This window comes from Leptonotus elevatus, chromosome 16 (assembly GCF_054856555.1).
Source record: "Leptonotus elevatus isolate MCC_2025b chromosome 16, RoL_Lele_1.0, whole genome shotgun sequence".
In the NCBI taxonomy this organism is placed as follows: domain Eukaryota; kingdom Metazoa; phylum Chordata; class Actinopteri; order Syngnathiformes; family Syngnathidae; genus Leptonotus; species Leptonotus elevatus.
In genome coordinates, this window is record NC_141254.1 from 18418015 (window position 1) to 18439469 (window position 21455).

The following is a 21455-nucleotide window of genomic DNA, read 5'->3' on the forward strand; positions in this document are numbered from 1 at the left end:
TACTTGACGTGAATATTGTGTCGTCGAATACCCGACCGGAGAGAGAAAATTGCGCAAAGCTAGCAAAAGCACGCAAATAAAAGCACAGACAGATTTCGAAACTCTTTTTCACATGGGAAATAATGGGAACCGCAATAATGCCGTTAAAAACTTTACAGGCATTTTTTTGTTACGAGGCATTTGTTGTACAAGTATAAAAAGAAAAAAAACTTGAGTTTCATCTTTAATGATGAATGACTGTTAAAGTGTAAAAACAAAGGATAAGTCCAATGTTTTGGCGACTCAAACATCATCTGCAAGAACCATCAATCCAAAAGTTTGACTTCCCCTTTTGTGGCCAGAGCACAGCAAATAAATCCCATCCCGCTGGGCTGAAGTGTATGAACGAGCAGCTCGTCGGCGCAAGTTGGCGGGAAAATGAGGCAAAAAAAGTAAGTGATGTGCAGAGTGGAAGCAATAAAAAGCGCAAGGACGGCGGCGAGGAGCTGCTAAATCACAGGGCAGCGCACGCCTCATGCAAAAAGTGGCATGAATAAAACATATTTCTCTCCTCCCAAAGCTGCCATCCATTTGCCGCCTCCTCGTCTTGCCTCGATCTCCTCCTCCGTGCATGATTAACCTTGGGGGAGGCCTTAATCAACGGCGGGAACGAGCCGTGCCCTTTGACTTGGCCTTCACCTCATCCCAACAATCTCCCACTTCAGCTGCATTTGCGCGTTTTGTTTGTCACACCTCGGCCGGGAATCACTTTTATTTTCAATGTGCCATTTTGGCAAAGAAATTCATCATTTCTTTCCCCCCCTATGTGTGTTTTTTTTTTTTCTTCTTCTTTATGATCCTCTCCTGGGGGGGTTAAGATGAGAGTTAAGTCAGGGATGAATAATCTTCCTAACCTAAGCCTTTATTCACACAGCCTTTAAAGCCCGTCCTCTGGGGACGGCAACAGGGATAGATTGATAGTTATTTTTATTTACTTGTTCCCTCACATGGAATAAATCACAACACAACACAACACATATAAAGGAGCAGCGCGCGGTGCAAGAGTGGTGAGAAGGGAAAGACCGACCGGTGCCGATATTCAGCATTTTGACGAGCAATCGGCAATCATACAGTCGATAATATATATATTTAAAAATGTGTCAACTTCAGGAAAGTACTTGTTTAAAATTTTAGTTCACGTTGTAGGAGATATTGTTGACCCTGGGAACTCTCTCTCTTTTTTTTTTTTTATAACTAAGATAAATACAATTTGAATATTGAAAGCTATTTACTTTATTTGACTTTAGAAGATATGCTACTAGCCCTTTTTATTCAACAAAAATGTCTCTTGACTAAGTCTTTTTTAAGTTGCTCAATAAACATATGTTTAAAAAGTTAAGAGCTGGACTTTGTATTTTTTTTGTAAATTTTGATGCCAATATTTTCCTTTTTAGTCAAAAATAAATATCAGTTCAAATATCAGTTATTGTAGTCCTTGACTACTAATAATCAGCATCTTGACGAGCAATCGGCCTTTTTGAAGAATCATACAGTCGATAATGTATATATTTAAAAATGTGTCAACTTCAGGAAAGTACTTGTTTAAAATGTTAGTTCACGTTGTAGGAGATATTGTTGACCCTGGGAACTCTCTCTTTTCTTTTTTATAACTAAGATAAATACAATTTGAATATTGAAAGCTATTTACTTTATTTGACTTTAGAAGACATGTTACTAGCCCTTTTTATTCAACAAAAATGTCTCTTGACTAAGTCTTTTTTAACTCCAATATTTGACAAATCCTACAAGTTGCTCAATAAACATGTGCTTAAAAATTTAAGAGCTGGACTTTGTATTTTTTTTTGTAAATTTTGATGCCAATATTTTCCTTTTTAGTCAAAATAAATATCAGTTCAAATATCAGTTATTGTAGTCCTTGACTACTAATAATCGGTATCCGCCCTGAAAGAACCATCTGGGTCCATCTCTTTTGGTTAGCACGTGTCTCACAGCTCTCGGTTTGAATCCGGGCCGCGGCCTTCCTCTCACATTCCCAAAATTAGGGACAACATTTTCCGTATGTGCCGCTGTCCGTCGTGCTGAAAGCCCGCCGCCCTCTCCGTGGTGCTGAAAGCTTGACTTTGCAGTTCCAGTCTTACCTTGTCTCTGTGTTTTTTTGTCCTAGCGCCACCCACACATGCGCACGGGTCCCCGGGGGAGCAGCTTTTAATTTGTTTTTCTCCGCGGAGCGAGCTTTCAGGGTCGCCGCTGCAGGCTAAATGCGACCCGCCGTCTCCTGCGCCGCAGTCTCGTTCCTTGCGCGCCATCGTGTGTGTTTTTTCACACGGATCCCAAATCCCGTAGCGTGCTCAACCTATTCACGCCTATTTAAGAAATGAAGTCTCATGCCTTCTATTGTCTTATTGTGTGGCAGGCATCAGCGGTCAGCATCCTCTGGTTCAGAATGTCACGGTGACGGAGGGCGGCACGGCCAACATGACATGCCGCGTGGAGTACAACGACAACACCTCCCTCCAGTGGTCCAACCCGGCACAGCAAACTCTCTTCTTCGGCGACAAGAAAGGTGAGTTGGCTCTGTTAAGTAAACACAGGTTTTATTTCATGTGGAATGATTTTTTTTTTTTTTTTTTTTTTTTTTTAGATCATTCCTTCCATTTTCTGTTGCGCTTACCCTCGTTAGGTGGTTAGGGTTAACCCTAAGATTGTTTTTAATAAGGAATGTAAAAAAAAAAAAAAGTAGGCCATTCCTATTCAAGGTCTTTTCGAGGTTGCAGTCCACCTTTGAAGGCAAACTTGGACCTCCACCAAGGCACTAACTTGTAGAGCTGTCAAAATACATCGATTCATCGATAATCAAATTCATCGACAACTATTTTAATCATCCAGTAATCATCTGGAGATGTTTTTTGATTTATAATTGTCAAAATTGTCTGATTTCAGCATATCAACAGTAATTGTTGGCTGATGTCTCGTTGTACATAAAAGAAGAATCAAAATAAGACATTTGCAAACATCTGTTTTTATTTTGGAAAACAATGACTGAACCGGTAACATAGTACAACATCAATCCGCCTTGTTTTTTAATCAGTGTACCGATTAAAAAATCTTAGGGTTAACCCTAACCCTAACCCTAACCCCAACAAAAGTGAGCGCACTCCTAAGTGAAAACAAATTGTGCCCATTAAGATTTTATGTAGCAGTTCTTGCTCAGGTGCAGTTTGCGATCATTATCGTGCATTAAAGTATAAGGTAAATGTAGGAATTCTCCCTTTATTGCCCTGAACTCTTTCAACTTTTGACTGTCAATGTGTTTGTCACAAGCTAAATAAATAAATGAGCTCCATTTGCCCACTCAAGTTGGCAGACACCCAAAGGGTGTTCTTCCATTAGTGTCTGACCCCCCCCCCCCCCCCCCCCCGTCACAGTCCCACAATATACCCTTCAAAAGCCCAAATTAACCTTAGCGGAACTCCAAGTGTTTGAAATGCATGGAAACACAAGTGGGCGTGGTACAAAGCCGCCAGGGTTTTAATAGCTAATAAGTAGAAAAGGTTTATTTCTGACCTTTTACACTCTCCTCAGTTAAGTCCCCCGTAAAGAGGATTCATGGATGTTATTTTGTAGGTTCAAGTCCGCTGACTGATTGCGCGCCGCGCCGTCTCTCTCGCCACCATTAGTGGAGTGTAATAGAGTATGAATCACACTCTCTTGTAAGTGTCCGGATTAAGCACGTATGGGATTTACACTTCTTCCATTATCCTTTCTCTCTGCCCACCGGCTCACTTGTCAGCGAGTGCGCGCTTGTGTACGTCTGCACTTTTTTTTTTTTGTCCCGGCGACTGCACGCACAAGCACATTTCCGTCCGCTTCCCGTCAGAGCGGCCGTAAAAAAAAGCAGCCCTGAACATCAAATTCAACAGTTGATGTGCTCTGCAGGTTATTCCATATCGCATCGGGGGAGGGGGGTTGAGCTCGGGGGTGTGTTCCGTGGCATTTCCAATGCACAGCTGTGCCAGATAGGAAATGAAAAAGCACCCGAAGACTCTCCTATTATCAGCAGAGCTACTACTGAGACTCTGGAATTGCACAACAGCTTCTTTTTCTTTAACTTTTTTTTTCGGTGGTTTTGCCCCGTTTGTGTGTGTGTGTGTGTGTGGGGGGGGGGGGGGGGTTGTCCTGCTTGACGTGGCATTTCACATGCACATGCTGATGGGCGCGCTGAGATGCTGAGTGTTTCCAAAGTGCCATTGGCAGTCGAAAAAGATGTCTGAGCGGAAAACGGCTGTGAGCGCAGTCGCTTGCAGATTAATGTTTCTTCTGCCTGCTGGGAGGAAGATGAGGATTAGGAGCAGGCGCACTTTTGCTCAAATACACAACCTCGGTGTGGCTTTATATATTTTTTTTATTTGTATATATATATAGCCACATTTAGGACCCTCCATCCATCCATTTTCTGTACCGCTTGTCCTCACAAGGGTCGCGGGGGTTGCTGGAGCCTATCCCAGCTGGCTTCGGGCAGTAGGCGGGGTTACACCCTGAACTGGTTGCCAGCCAATCGCAGGGCACACAGAGACGAACAACCATACTCACAATCACACCTATGGACAAATAGGTCGGGTCAAATAGGTCATTTAGGACCCATTTGTACCAATTGCAAGTGGTTCGGAGGCAACAGTCCACCATCTCTATTTGACCACCATGATCCGTCTCACGGTTAGCAACTTCCCGTCACATCGCAAAGAAGGGAAAAAAAAGCCCAGGTTTGAGCTTTTTCCGTTCTTTAGTTACAAGCAGTAGAATGTGGATTGGTATTGCCAAACACGGCTTTCTGACCAAAAAGTCAGAGAATTCTTTTTGGGATTCTTGAAAGTCGTAACAGTGAGTTTGACGCTAATATGTTTTAATTTTGTAACGTTTCAAAATGTAAAAGAACAAAAACAAGCCCGAAAAAGGTCTTAATAATAAAATGTATCTATGGCTTGAAGACCATCTGTTTTTTGTTTTTTTTCCCCCAATAACTAAATAGTGACGACTCAAGTTGTCGTTCTTTCCATGCCAGACGCATCCTGAGAGTGCAGCGAAATCAGTTTTTCCTAATCCTGCTAACAAACAAACCATCAGAAAGCCAATATAAAAAAATAAAAAAAAACTCTTTAGCCGTTTGTTTTTCTTGGTGATAAACAAATCAGTAGAAAATCAAAGAGAAAATTGAGATTAGAAGCAATTGTGAGGACAAATCAAACAAAGTGACCTTGAAATCAAAGAACGGAGGTTGTTCTTTTTAACGCACAAAGATTGCCACGCGCTTCCTCCGTTTAAAAGTCGGCCGCCTGCTTTCTTAAAGGCAGACATTGCGATCAACGCCTCCGCCAGTCCTGTGAGCCTCCGCCGTTGTTTTGAATGTCACGGCTGGCGATCAGCGAAGACACTCAGACGGGTGCGAGGAGACTCCTCTTGTCACTCGTCCTTGCCGAACGCTTGGGCTGACTGCAAAAAGGGGCTTGTTTGAATTTCAAATAAGTCATTGGCACAAAAAGTAGCCACTTTGTCCTTCCCATCACGACGCCACTGAGGGACTTAATCTGCGCCTCGGCAGCACGAGAGAGAGACGAGCGCCGGGCAAGAGGGATTCTCTCTTTTATAACACTCAAAAGAGGCCAATATCCTTTTTTTACAAATTGCCCTTTTGGTTTCGCGAAACTCAGGACTTGATAATAGCTTCAGTTCGTGGAAGGCGACATTTTTTTGTATGATCTATAATTACAATATCTTCGTTGCTCCCGCAGCATAGCAACCGATGCATAATTACTTTTGCAGGAACGATTTGCAGGCATCTTCTGCACTCTCATTGCGTACGTTCGAGCGCCGTGTAAGGGAGAACATTAAGACCGTGTATTCCGCATGTCATTCATTATCCCCTTTCTTTTCTCCTTCCAAAACATTTATAATTGCATTTGCAATTTGAAGTGTCTCCCCCCCTTGATACGTTGCTTGTAATTTGGATTGACCAGCCTTCAAAGCGATGTGAAATTACCTTTTGTGTTTATAATTAGCAGAGCAGAACCTATTCAGACAAAGCACTCCTTGGACACTTGAATGTACTGCGCTGACATCGGGGGCTGCTCTTCTTCCGGAACTGCATCCGGTTCAGAAGGAGGAGAAACCAAATACACAAGGACAAGATTTACCGGCACAGTCATTCACTAAATCTGTCACGTTGAGCTGCGGAATTTCTACCCAAAAAGCAGATAGGACACGGAATTGAAGAAGAGTCTTAAAACAAGGAGCAGGACTGGATGCAGACACAAAACTACAAAGTAACAACAGAGAGCCAAATGTTACAACAAAGTCAGTGTTGTCCAATTTACACGATCAAACATAAATAGTGAATAATCTCACGGGAACCCTGGTTAGAAATCCTTGGATTATTTGACCAGTACATGATCTGATGATGTCAAAGAATCAGCATTTGCAGCGAAATGTAGCGCACTGCTCAGCTGAAACTGGAAAAGTACTTTCTTCAGAACAACTTTGCCCCCAAAAAAAAAATGCCCTTGGATAATCGATTAGATTTGCACCGGGAACATCTGCTGACTGATTGAATCTGGTCGAACATTAAGATTAGCGTTACAGGTGAGCAGCGAAGGGCCAAGTGCTCCTTTTTAAGCTCCAATGTGCTGATTATGAAAGTGGCCCAAATCGATGTAGCTTGTGTTGGTGTCGGAGTGTGTTTATGCTACGCCCACCAGTGCGCGTGTGTGCTGTGTGCCAAAAGTCTCCAGCATGCAGCCATGGAAGCTTTGAAGCATTCCCAGTATCTGTGCCGAAGCAATTTAGGGAATTGCCTTGTGAAAGTTTTCCAAAGTAAAAACGAACACCAAAAAAATCCCACGACCTATTTTTTTTATTATTAAAAAGATTACAAAGCTCTTACCTCAACTGTAACAGAAAAGGTAACTTTGGAGATGGTTTCCTTTTCTTTCTCTCTTTTTTTTTTTTTTTTTTGCTGTTTTTTTTTTTCCATATCAGGCCAAAGATTAAAGTGTTGCCTGTAAATCTCTGAAAATCCTTAACAAGTCCCCTTTCTCCAAGACAAGCACCATAAACCATGAGGGAAGGGGGGGGGGGGGAGGGAAAGGGGATGTGGGCCTCTGTGGGATAAAGGCGAGGAATTAAGGAGGCATTTTATGGGAGCTTTCAGACACAGTTATCACCTGTGAAAGACACAGACAAACTTTTTCTTTGACCTTCAACAACCCGCCACCGCGTTTTCCTCCTGCCACCCGCCCACGTGCACGTCTTTATGTTCGATCATATTCAGCTCTTATTGCACAAAAGCCTTTTTCTTGCGCTTTATATTTGTATCGCATTTAAGAGGAGCTCCGCTTCTCTTTAATTTTTGCCGGCAGTGAAACGGGAGTTTAAGATCCGACCACTTAGGCTTTGCGAGGTGACGAGACAAATACCTGAGGCCAACAAAAAATAATGAGTTTTCATTTGAAGGACCCACGCATGCATCATTCGCTTCTGTGAGAAACTTCCGGAGCTCAAGCACACATTTAATACATCTTAACTCACAATCGAAAATATATATTGTGACTTTTTAACCAAATATGTCCTGATTGTCCTCCATCTATTTTCTATCCTTAAATAAAAGTATTTCACCAAAAGTGTCCTTTAAACTCAGTCGTGAAAAATCCCAAAACATTCATGACAAGAGTCCCTCGTTGTTAATTTGCTGTTGCAAAGCGCTGATGACGTTGGATTTTCAACCAAATAATTTGATGCATTCATTTCCAATCATTAATTCAAGAAACAAAATGTTCCAAAATATAACACATTTAATCACGGTTGTATTTCTGCATTCCAGGAAGCAGCAGGAGTGCTAAATTTCTACGACAGATCAGATTCTCAGAATAGTGAGAGAATAAAATATTGAAGAATAATTACACACACAAAAAATGAGTCACACAAATCCCACCATTAACCGCTAATCACTGATGTTGTAGCACGCTTGTGGATATTCTCATTTGTCTTGTTCTCGTTCGTTCTTTCTCGGGGCATTGAATCAACCGCAAATGCTGTTTAGCGATGTTGGGGCGTGTCTCCTACTTGGTTTATAAATAGTTGGGTTTTCCACATCAACTCAGGCTGGTATGCATCGGTATCAGACCCATACCCGGTTATTAATTCAAGCTATCGGCGTTCTTAACTCATTGACTCGCAGCCATTTTGACTGAAGCAACCCCCTTCGCTCCCGGCTGTTTTACTGGATTTTGACAAATTTTGCAAGGCCCGCAAAATATTGTGTTCTATTGCTATAAAAAACCTACCAGAAGTATATTTGTATCTGTCAATTAGCATTAGAATATAGCTTCAAAGTGTCATTGGGATTTATAGATCTTTTTTTGTGGTGTGGGGGAAATTTTACGTATCAAAATGCTTGGTGGCGGCACGGTGGCTGACTGGTTAGCACGTCCGCCTCCCAGTGCAAAGGTTGTGAGATCAAGTCCGGGCTTCGGCCTTCCTGGGTGGAGTTTGCATGTTCTCTCCGTGCTTGCGTGGGTTTTCTCCGGGTACTCCGGTTTCCTCCCACATTCCAAAAACATGCATGGCAGGTGAATTGGACACTCCAAATTGTCCATAGGTGCGATTGTGAGTATGGTTGTTCGTCTCTGTGTGCCCTGCGATTGGCTGGCAACCAGTACGGGGTGTACCCCGCCTACTGCCCGAAGCCAGCTGGGATAGGCTCCAGCAACCCCGCGACCCTTGTGAGGACAAGCGGTACAGAAAATGGATGGATGGATGGAAAATGTTTGGTGGTGTGGTGGTATCGGTGACTATTCAAGAGTTGAGTACTCGCACTGGTGTAGAACTGAACAAAAGTGCCATTGAACGTCCCTATACTGTAGCTGATGTTATACAGTAAAAAATAATCTGTAGAAGTGAGCCATCACACTGACCCACTTCCTGGAAGGACCCTACCGACCTCGTGGCTCTGATGTCAGCGTCCCGCCGGAAGAAAGTCAAATCTCCGCAGGCCAATTATTATGTGGCGCATTGTCGGATGTTTCCATTGTGAAAACCTCCCCAAAAAAATGGTGGACCAGCGTGCGCGATGCATCATCTGCATTATTCAATAAACATTCCATTCTGTTTGCATCAGCCTGCCGCCCTTCCCTGGCGCTTTGGCATGCACGCCGCCGCCGCCGTTCACGGCCGACAAAGTCAAGTCCCCCTGATGAGTTGTTGACAGGAAAAAGAGAGCCGTCGCTTCCAGACGTCGGCGGGCTGAATGTATATTCCGAAAATTTGCACTTTTCTCATTATAAAACTGTGTCAGCTGAATGAGCAAACACCTGCCAGGGTTCTATACGCATACGTGCGCTCCCTGGAGAGATGAAAGCGGCGGGCCGGGGATGGCGGCGATGAGAGGGAAAAGGGCAAGGCGACGAAAAGGTTGTTGGGCCGAATGTGCAAACATGACAGGCTGAAAGTGAGTGAATTTAGACGACAAGCTGGTTTGCCTCGACGCTACCCTAATGTACCGATACGCAATTATCTACCTGCTCGTAGTTTTCGCTCACCTGCTGCTTTTTAATGGTGCCGAGTTGATGTGCGGGCCAACGCCGGCAGAAGGAATGCAAAAGCAAGCTTTGTGGGCGGTGCGTCGTTTTCCCACTTTTTTGGCCACAAAACAAAAGAGAAATGATTGCCTGTTTTCTAGTCGGGTTCACAATCCGAGTGTTGGGAATTTGGAGGATCTCCGGACAGTTTGGCGGTCTGGTGTCATCGTGCATGAGAGGATAATGGTCATCGCGGTGGAGCGGCAGCCATCATTATTTTGGGCACCCAACCACAAGATCAAGCCCCCATCGTGTTTAGCGTGTGCGTGTGTGTGTGTGCGTGCGTGCGTGTTTGAACGCACCACAAAGCAACCATCACACGAAACCTCGTTAGAGCTCCGATCGGGAGAAATGTAGCGCTTGTAATTGGGAAGTATTGACGGAAAACGCAACCTGCACATCAGCTTTTTTTTTTTTTACGAATCCACGTCCGTGGGTCCCAGAATGCATTCGCATTCATTCGCTTGTTCGATTCGACAAACGGTTCCAATTTTAGAGATGTGTCGATATGATACCTTTTTCGCTTTCGGTGACTTGAACGTAGCATTGAGTATTCACATCACACCGTCCGTTTGCGTTGAGGATTTTAAGCTGGCTGAACATCCGGCATAAGAGACAAACGCCACTTCTGATGCTAAAAGCGAGCAAGACAACGTTGACCTTCTGGCACAGCTTTCTTGCTAACAAGAAATCTTTTCTCTTTCTGTGAGTTGTTGTTTTTTGTGCCACACTTAATAGATCGACTCTGCTCTGCTGCCCGCTTTGTGTGAACTGTTTGATGTTGGGAAATGTTGCGGGTTTGCGGTACGGCCATTGAATGTCAGATGCGTGGTCATCTACATGAACATTATGCCGTTATGCGGGGTTTGGTCAAATTACTTTTTTTTTTTTTCTTTTTTTTTTTTAAAGTCAGAGTGATGTCAAGGCAATTTCAAACAGCCTAAATAAGATGATGTGTGTTCGCGTCAAGTTCAGGGCTTCCACCAAGACTTTAAAAGCATGGTGGGACGCCCCCCCCCAACCCCCCCCCCCCCAAGCCAACCTCCCATCCGGATGTCATTCGCCATTCCAATAGCATAAATGACTGGAAATACTGTTTGATAAAACGCACCAAACATGCTAACATGGCTAATTACACTTTGTTGTAACACTGACTGCAACTCCGTCGACCAAACAGCGGATGGTAATGTGTCTCTTCAACCGTGCTCGAGCATCGTACAAACAGAGATCTCCTCTCTAATAAATGCCCTACTTCAAATAAATATACCCTCTGCAGCTGGTTAAATACAGCCTCCGGCCACTATACTTGAATGCGTTGAATGTCCCCCCCAAAAAAAAGAAAAGGCTCTCAGTATGGTCCAATCCCGTGATCTGAATTGTGCACGTCTAAATGATTCTTGAATATATCGCACGTAAAAATAAGCAATAAAAACGGGTCATGACATAAATAAATACGGCTTAAAAATGCTGTGGCAAAAACCCGTCCAAATGTACAATTCAACCAAGCGGGTTTTTTTTTCTGTCTTCCTGCCACCATAATTCATTAGCAAGGACGATTTTTATGGCTAAACTCACAGGATGCTTTTCATATTTCTAAATGCAGCCTGAATCCGCCCTCACAAGGAAAGTGATCCTGCTGCTTTTTGGCGTGACAACTAACCACATTGACGTGCCTGGAAGCACGGAACAAAACGCATCAACAGCACTCCCGGCTTCATTAAATGACTAACCCATAAAGCCAATGATCCAAATCAGCAGCATTTTTTTTTTTTTTTTTACACCTGGTCAATGGCACAGGGATGCTGGAGCCTATCCCAGCTAAGGTGAACCACTACACTGCTAATGCACTGCTCGTACAAAGATATGTGAAATTGTATGGACGTGGGCATAATTCAACTTTGTATGACGGAATTGATTACAGCATACATGACTTTGTCTACCATTGATTTTCACAGTAGAAGGATCGTGTTTAGGTAACACCCCCCCCCCCCCCCCCCCCCTTCCTCCTAAATGTGTATATTTCACACTAGCGACGATCCAGGTCGTTTTGGGAGCCATGTACGTTGTCTCGTTTGAAAGATCTCCCAAGCAGCCGTCTAATTTCAGCCAATCCATTTCAGCTCCCTCATGTTGCCAAAGTCTCATTAGGGCTCTTTCACAGCCTCTTATTGCTCTATTGATTTCCATTGATGTCTTTTGGAGGACGGCGTCTTCGTTTAAGTAAAACTTTGTGCAAAGAGACGATGCGCCGCATTCGTTTTCTGCACGTTTGATGTGGTTTTGGAACACGCGCGGAACACGTCGAGCGGTCGTTTCGAAATAATAAGGGGCAAGATTGTCACGGAAATTTTGCTGGCAGCTTGTGCCTGCGCTAACAGGCCGTTCCATTTTGGTGAGAATCTGGATGAAGGTGAAGATGTTGCTTAGTGATTAAATGTGTAATAACTTGAGGTTGTGTAATAGCTATTTGGGATCTTTGCAAATCAGGCTTAGTTTTCCCAAAAAAGGGGGTAATTTGTTTTTGTTATTTTTAATTTTTTATTTTTTTTATTTATTTTTTTTATTTTTTTTTATTTTTTTATTTTTTTATTTTTTTATTTTTTTATTTATTTTTTTTGTTATTTTTTGTGGTGGGGGTCCCCCCACTAAGGTCCCCCCGCTTAAAGTTTTCCCAAAAAAGGGGGTCATTTGTTTTTGTTATTTTTTATTTTTATTTTTATTTTTATTTTTATTTTTATTTTTATTTTTATTATTATTTTTATTTTTATTTTTATTTTTATTTTTATTTTTATTTTTATTTTTATTTTTATTTTTATTTTTATTTTATTTTTATTTTTATTTTTATTTTTATTTTTATTTTTATTTTTAATTTTATTATTTATTTTTTTATTTTTATTTATTTATTTATTTGTTTATTTATTTTTTGCGGTGGGGGCCCCCCCACTATCAGCCTTGAACTGAAACTACTACAAAACTAGACCCGAGCAAGTAACGTGTGTCTTTTTGTGTCCCAGCTTTGAGGGACAACAGAATCGAGCTGATCCGCGCGTCGTGGTCGGAGCTGACCATCAGCATCCATGACGTCACGCTGGCCGATGAGGGCATGTACACCTGTTCTCTTTTCACCATGCCCGTCAAGACTGCCAAAGCCTACCTGACGGTCCTTGGTGAGTTGCAACTCTTCTTCTTCTCAACTGTCGCTCGATATGAAGATGGATGTGATTTAGTACGAAAAACATATCTTCGCTGGGATGTTTTGCAAAAATATCCATAAACATAAAGGACATTTATTCAATAATTGTTTGAATACAGTCAGTAGATTCAAATCTATAACATTTGTTATACCTTAGTCTAAAAGTTGAGCCAAAGTACATTTGCATGTATAAAAGATAATACAAAGCTTTTTGCCTTTTCTAATTGTTTTTTGATTAATGTAGAAAAGGATTCAAATCCCGGATCTTGTTGAGCAATTTTGTGGTAACACAATCTTTTAATGAATCCTGGTAACTTCCAGCGTATCAAAAGTAGGGATGGAAAAAGTACGGCCTGCAGGTGAATAGTAAATATTTCATATTTATTCAATGTATTTATTATTAATTTAGCATTTTAAATAACACTGATTTATGATTTATTGTGAATAATCAAATATAAACATATTAGTCAAATAAATGTTTTATGAAAAAAAAAATAATAATGGTTAATTCATTTTAGAAAAATAACAATACAAAGAAATGTGTTTCAGTTTCTTTGTTTTGTGTACTTTTAATTGTTTCATCAATTACAAGTAGATCAATTACAAATCGATAGACTAAAATGGGCTTGCATTATTATTTAATTATTCAAATAAATGATTTTGCATAAAACACAAAAATATTAGTACATATATTCGATACCACTTTTTCAGTCCTCAACTCTTACGGCTTCACCGATACCAAGTACCGATACCACTAGCACATTTGATTCATAGCATTTCCTCCCAAAAAGACAGACCCTTCAAATTAATGGCATTTTCTATTCTTACAATTTCTAATTTCTAGTTCCTGATTGCAAATATCGGTCCGATATCGGTACCCGTCCATCCCTAAATATGAGTAAAATAAGCAATTTACTGATACTGTATAATTCATTTTATTAAGCAAATGGTTAATAAAATATAATTCAACCCAACACAAAAGTAAGTTTTCTTCTCATGAGTCCTGCTCGATTTCGATTCATATTCTCTCTTAAGTTGTTGTGCTGCAAACATCGCAGACAAATAAATATGTTGTCAATGCGCAAAGTTTGACAAAATTGACAGTGAAGTCCATCAATTAAAGTGAAAAAGAAATCAGTGGCATTCATTCACCGTCATTTGCAAAGAAGCTTTTTTTTTTTTCCTCCTGGTTGATTGGCACGTGAAGCAAATGTGTGCTGCCACAAAATGCACATTTTGTTTATAAAAAAGCTCAAGTTCAAAACCAAATGCTTTTTAATGCCTCAAACTGTTTGTTTGGCTTTGACACTTCCTGTCTGTGTTTGTTTTGTTAATAGGGCAAGCGCATTTAGTGTGCTTAAAAATGGGACCCCCCCCCCCGAGCACACACGCACGCACACACGCACGCACTCCATTTTACTAATGTTTGTGATCATCGTCCTGCACAAACATTGTCTCATTTCTCGCCACTCGCCTTATTATCTCGCCAATTAGTTTTTTGCTAATGTTAATAGATGTGCTTGTGCACTCCAGGAACATTAGCTGTCTCTTTGTTAACAAGCATTCCGAGAATTACAGAAATTAAGTAGGATCGCTCAGTGGGGAGACGGAGAAAAAAAAATATTTTATTATTATTTTTTGCAACACTGAGCAATAGTTAATGGTGCGCACCAATGTTTTAGGACAGTGGGTGGATGAAAAACAGCGCTTGAAAATGACCGCGAGGAGGCTGAACACCAAAATGGCTCAATCTGCTCCAAAGCGGGGATTTGCTTTATCCATTGTTCAAATCCGAAATCAAATGTTCTTCATTGTTCCTCCCTTTTGAGATGATTTATATGATGAATATATGATGTGTAATTGTCTTTATGTTGCTTTCGTTTGACTGTAAAATTCAACTTGGGAGTGCTCGTAACCAGCGTGCAAAGCGTTCGCGGTCATTTGAACTGCATTCCGCACACTCGGGGTGGAAAAGTCTCCAATATGACAGGTTGCTATCAGCTATCGTTTTCTTCCCATGCATTGTCAGAAGTACATTCCAGAGAAGAAGTTTCTGAAACTGAAGAGGATGGGGGGGCGGTGGGGGGGGGGGGGGGGGGCAGACTGAGTCAATGTCACTGACGGGCAAAGCTTTCAGTCTCTCCACTTGAGGCTGACAATGGCAGATGCACTCAAAGTCGTCTTTGCAGCTTTTAGCGCAGGAAGAAATGCATTCAAACGACTGGTGGCGCTGACAATATAGACGCAGAAAATATGCATCAAATGTATCACAATTAGAAAATATTCATCTTCTACGACTACTTTAGTGGCCAACTCAGATGTAATTAAATGGAAATGGGTCAAGTTTAAAGCCAACCCGCATTAGTATTGGCACTATAGGGTTTTTTTTTTTGGTATAGTTTTACACTTCCCAGACGTACTTTTCAAGTATTTCTTAACACCTGTTCTCAGACTCTCCCTCACAAGTCTGCTTCCAATTGAAGTTTGCTGTATAGATGACAAAATTGAATTCATATCTTGGAACACCTAAATATTCAACCAAACCATGTCTTTTTTTTTTCTTTTTCTTTTTTTTCTTTTTTTAAGAGCTCAGTATTGTTCATTTGGAAATGTCATCATCATTGCTCTTTATTTTCTTTTAATTATTTATTTATTTTTTATTATTATTATTATTAAAAAATATATATTCAACCAAACCATGTCTAATGTACGCCCGCTAGCTTAATGCTAATGTATAATGTGGAACACCATTGACTGGCTAACTCAAATTAGCCCGTTACATAACTGCTACTTTAAAGGGATAATCATTGAGCCATTTTCAGCAGTAAAAAGGCAATATTTCGTCCAGAATTAATTTGACAATTAATATCTTTAAAAACACATTTTCCCACTTGCCGTCGACTGAAGATGACATCACCTGCTCTGAGGAAATATTCAATCGTGGCTCACCTGTTTTCTGGCTTTGGTCCGCAAACTGAGCCACGATCGGTCGTTAAATATTTCCTCAGAGCAGGTGATGTCATCTTCAGTCGACAGCAAGTGGGAAAATGTGTTTTTAAAGGTATTAATTGTACACGAAACGTCATGAAGTTGTCACATTATTAATGATAGGCAAAATGCGATCTTCTAACGCACAAAGCGGCGACCGTTATAAATAGTAAAAATGGCGAAATGCCGCACCGCGTTCAACGAAACCCGACTTGATGTTTCTGCAGGCATGATTATGTTTTCTCCTTCATGAGGTTCGAACGTTGCGTGTGACTTGATCTCCGTCCTGCAGGCGTGCCGGAGAAACCCGAGATCGAGGGTCTGATGAAGCCCGCCTTGGAGGGCGATCACATCACTCTGACCTGCATGACTCACGGCAGCAAACCTGCTGCCGACTTGCGCTGGTTCCGAAATGAAAAGGAGGTCAAAGGTCAGTCTCTTCTCTGCAGCTACATCTGCAGCCATTCTCCGTCTCGTTTTCATTTGAGAGCATTTCGTACAATTGGGATATTTCAAAATTGATAGTGGTTGATTTATTTGTTCACATTTAATGTTTCCGTTTCATTTTTTTCCAAAATCAAGGCCTTCGGACCCGCATTTTTTTTTGTTGCTGTTTTTGATTCTTTTCCCCACATAAGAACAACATGGAAATTTTGGGGGCGGTGTTTTAATTTGTTCTCGTGGACGCCAGGATAATATGGCGGTAACGTGTTGTAAACTTAGCAAGCTTATTATATGCAACATTTTTAACATGAACATCATGCAAATCAACTTGCGATTGTGACGTGATGTGTTGACATCATCCAAATGATGCGTTTTATTCATTCAGACACGCAAATATATCACGTCCATCGGGACCTTCTACGGGTCGGAAGGGGTTTTAAGCTTCAAAAATCGCATCTTAACTCATTCACTGCCATTGACGGCGAAAGACGTCAAAGTTCCATTTTTATTGGAGTGGCAGTGAATGAGTTAAAAATGTCAGCCTGGCATGAGGTGAGAAAAGCCTGGCGGCCCGCCAGGCCTATAAAGCACTGGGGGAAACCCTGGCGTTTTCTTTCTTGTTGTTAACTTGCATAAAGTGGGTCGCATTTTTTGCAACGAAAGGTAAATGCGAGTCCCTGGATGACAATAGTTGAGAAGCGCTTGCTTTTGAATGCACGCATAAACCCTCGGCGTCAAGCACTGGAAATAAACTGTCGTTCCGGGGGGCTCGAGTGCACTTGGCGGGGGCTTTATTGCATCTCAGGTGCGCTTGTGGGGGCTTTACGGCAGCTCGGGGGACGCTTGGTGGGGGCTCGGCTTCTGCTGGCTCTCCACATATTGCAAACCCCGGAAATCGGTTCTTCCTTGTTTAAGCACATTATGCTACACCCCCCCCCCCCCCCCATCACTTTTGGCCTCTCACTCAAAGGGACCGTCTTGACAAAGCAGCGGCTGATCATGGGAGTTATTGTCCCGATTTCTCGCTCTATTGTGACCGAGAGACGCATGCGAGCGTGCATGTGAAGTGCGTTGAGTTCGATGGAATCGCGATGGAAATTTCTTTTCTCGGCCCTCGTCAGAGCGCTTTGGTTGCAGTGCTGAGTGGCTGCAGCAGATGTCACTTCTTATCAGAGTCAAGCATCGAAGTACGTACGTCATGCAACACCCTCCAGAGGGTTCGCCCCGTTTTTTTTCCCCCCCAGCATGTCAAAACAATGCCACCGCAACGTTGTCGACTTTAAAGCCATTTATAGTCGCTTGCCACGGGACATTTTTGTCTCCCTGCCACTTGAACTGTTTTTATATAGTATATGATTTCCCAAAGAAAATAATGATTCATAATTGTATAGAAAGACCGATATATCCAAATATAGCATTTTTCTTCAAATTGGATGAAATGAATGGCAATTTTTTTTTATTGTTCAAATTTTTTGTTCTGCCCAAAAAAATATTGTCCGCCGTCGCGAGTAATGATACGTGGTATTGGTTCTTGCATCCCGATTATTGACAACTCACATAGGATTTCATATCAAAAATATGATGTCAAAAGCATTTTAAATAAAACATGTTTGGTTTACTTAGTTTAAAGTATGTAATACAAAATTAACTTAAGCATGCGAAAATTGTGGTCAAATATGCTGTAAGTACAAGATGGCCACCATGCTTGTGGAGTATGTTACACCAGTACGCACAAATTACACGGTGTTTCCCACACCATGTTAATACTTGGGCGAGCCACCCAAGTCAATTGGCCACCACCCAAGAAGTTTTCAAGAAAAGTTTTTACAAATATATTTAAGGAGGAAGAAAAAAAAAACGTGTTGCGACAGGATATACCGCATGTAACATTAGTTTGCCCATCCAAGTAGATTTCAAATCTGCGGAAAACACTATATTATGCTATTTTGTTGCTGTATTTATTAACCAAAATACTCCCAAAAACGTATTTATACATTTTTTATGTTTTACAGAAGAGCATACAGAAAGAAGGCTTTGACGCAGCCTCTGAGCTGAAAAGATCACTTAAAGCAATAGCAGTTATTACAAAAAACGGCCAGCAGATGGCAGCAGAGTATAAGAGATCAGATAGGGCCATGTTGCAAAAAAAGCTCTTTTTGCCACTGTTTTCAACAGATTTGTGAGTCATGATAAAACTTAGCTATATTCTAATGCTAATTGCTTCAAAACGGAAACAGAAATATACGTTTTTTTCCTGATGAAGAGACTCTAATCTAATGTTTCTTTTGGTAGGTTGCATGTTTTTAGAGCAATAGTTAAACACAATAATCTGCGGGCCTTGCAAAATCAGTCCAAATCCAGTCAAGCAGCCGGGAGCGAAGGGGGTTGCTTCAGTCAAAATGGATGCGAGTCAATGAGTTGAGAATTTCTAAATAACGTCTGGTGAGAACACATTCATCATCTTTACGTTTTTGGTAGTGGAATATCAAAATTCAGCAAAGAGTTCATGTTTGACAATATCTGTTTAACAATGTAATCAGTGACATAAAAAGCACGCCGCCACGTGCAACAAACGATAACAAAACTTGTGAGTCGTTCGAACGGTCGTGTTCACAATTCAGTGCTGCAACAGACATCGTTTCATTTAGCAGCCGTTTTGTTTTCCCTGTCGGAAAAAGGGGAGGCGTCAACTTGAGGCAGGCGTTGATTTGTCTGAAGTGAGTGACGCTCCGGCGACTGATTGCTTCGTTGGAGGGACAGACACGATTTGAGAAAATGTTGCTTTCACACTTGTTATGTGCCCCCGTTGGTGATTATTGCATTTCCCGAATAAGAAAAGAAGAGAAAAGAAGGGCGGGGCCAATGAAACAAATGCAAACACATCCAAGACACCATTTTCTCTTAAATGACCAGCAAAGGTTAACAAATGCAGAGACGTTCTCCGAAATGTTTTTTAGCGCGTCACAAAGGAAGGTCAGATGCGATGATCTATTCCTGTAATGTTGCTTGAGCATCTTTTATCCTCGATCTCCCTTCAACTTTTTTTCTATTCATATATTCCAGTTGTTGGCAAGCGTCTGCGTGCGAACGCGTCGCACGCCGCCTCGCCTCGCCTCGCCGGCCCCGCCCGTTCCAACGCTTTTCAAAGCTTTCAAACCAGGAGGCAGTTTTCATTAAAAGAACAAAAACAAGAGCATCGCTATCACGTCGGCGTTTTTCTCCTGGTAAAAGAAATTGCGGCCGCCAACAGAAAGCACCTTGAGAGACTTCATACCAACGTCAGATTAGAAGATTGCTGTCAGCTGCGCTATTGGACTCGTCAAGAATTTCGATCGGGGCGATGTTGCAGCCTGCGTCGGGTGTCTGCCATCACGTCGTCTCTCTCTCTCTCTCTCGCCGAGCGAGCGGGCGGGCGAGTGAGTTTAAGCCGCCGCAGCTCAGCCTGCTATCTGTCGGCGGCGCTTCCCGGGGTCCAGATAAGCCGGCAGATAGGATCAAATCGATGCTTGTTTTCCGCACAGTTTTAAGCAAACATCGTTGCATATTTCCTTTTAATGGCTTGTGCTCAGGAGACGATATTGATAGTTTATGTATCAAAACTACTAGTGGTATCAGTACTTGGGATTGGTATCATTGAGTACTTTTACTGGTATCGGTCTGGGAAAAAAAAAAAAGTGGTGTCAAACATTCCCAGCAAAAATTAGTAAAGATTTATGAGAGACCATTTTGACCCCAGAACATTTTTTTTTAAACTGTTGAAGTCACGGCAAACTCTTGCCCTGGTTTTTTTCGTCACGGCGGAATAAAACATTGATTTCCAGATTTGTTGCTTTCAATGCTAACACAATTGTCACAATTTAACGACAGGAGGTCAAACGTTTGTGTCCTGACTTGAGCTTATCAATGTTGCATCTTTGTCAAACCGCAAATGCATTTCCACTGCTACCCCCCCCCCCACCCCCCCATTTATAAAAAGGTGTGAATTATTTACACTCCAGCCTGTGTGACATTGAGAGCGCCAGTAACGCGAGTTCAAATAAACGATGCGACCTTCAATGTTGAAAATCAATCAACACATGAACTTCAACTTCATCAACGATTAGCAGACAATTGAATGTAAATCGTGAACGTATATCGGTGCGCTCGGGGGGGTGTTCATCATGGTGACGAGCGGGCGTGGGGGGGCGGGGCTGCTCGCTGTGAGAAGTCACCTGATGGCAGAAATAGCGTAAATGACAATTCTGACATATTGTTGAGGGATCTTTGGGAATAGCCGCGATGATATGAGCCGCCTGTCACCCATCGGCATTCATTTACGAGACAACCTATGCTAAGTGTGTGTGTGGGGGGGGGGGGGGGGCGGGGGGGGTTGGGGGGGGGGGGGGTGAACACAACAGTCAGATTGAGCATATAACCTGCATGTAAAGTTTATGTGCGCGGTGGCACAAAAATCCAATCTTCTGATTTCTTCCCTTTTTTTTTTTTTTTTTTTTGTCCCTTCAGTCCCCCAGCAAGTAATGATATTTTTGCATCTCACGAGACCCGGCGCCAGTACCGGCGCCATGTAGCACTTGTTTACACACCACTGAACCGGGGGGGGGGGGGGCACATGAAATGAATATTTATTCCAAATAGGGGGCGGCTGCGTCGGCAACGGGTGAGTATTATCATGCCGCGTGACCCCCAACGGCGGAGGTTATTGTTTTGTGCTGATATGTGACGGCTCCATTCCTAAGAGGGCGCGGAGGAGAAAAACTGATTTGATTTCAAATCTCGCTCGCAGTCGCAAACTTGTTCTATTGTCAGAGTTGTTAGTCATGGACAAAAAGGGAAAGGAGGGTCCGTAATGATTGCGTTGGCGTTAAGGCGGTTGGCGATATCGTTTGGTCCCTTTTTCAAGCTAGCTTGAAAAGTTAAAAAAAATAAAAAAATAAAAAAAAGGCTTTTCATCAGTTTTGAGTCTCTGGACGACGTTCATCGCAGCAAGAAGCCACCGAGTGAGCCGGATGGGATCAATGAGCGTTAAAGATGTCATTCCGAGATGGCGCTTGCCAGCCACGCCGGCAGGCATGAATAAAAGATGCACGCGCACAAAAAAAGCCTTCATCCGCCCTCTAAATCACGCCGCCCGCTTAACAATGACGACGCTAACAGTACATTAATTGAAATCAAGGCCGCGGTGAAACTCGGGTTTACTGAATGAA

The 21455-nt window shown here is 42.2% G+C and overlaps 1 protein-coding gene across 3 annotated transcripts in view; it reads left to right on the plus strand.

Moving 5' to 3' along the window:
- Window positions 1–21455, plus strand: part of cadm2a (cell adhesion molecule 2a) — a 165163-nt gene that overhangs the window by 116674 nt on the left and 27034 nt on the right. For all 3 annotated transcript variants that reach the window (XM_086098058.1, XM_086098060.1, XM_086098059.1), the window contains 3 exons: window positions 2414–2563; window positions 12641–12793; window positions 16100–16237. In XM_086098058.1, the coding sequence (XP_085954184.1) occupies window positions 2414–2563; window positions 12641–12793; window positions 16100–16237 (441 nt within the window). The remainder of the gene's footprint in view (window positions 1–2413; window positions 2564–12640; window positions 12794–16099; window positions 16238–21455) is intronic.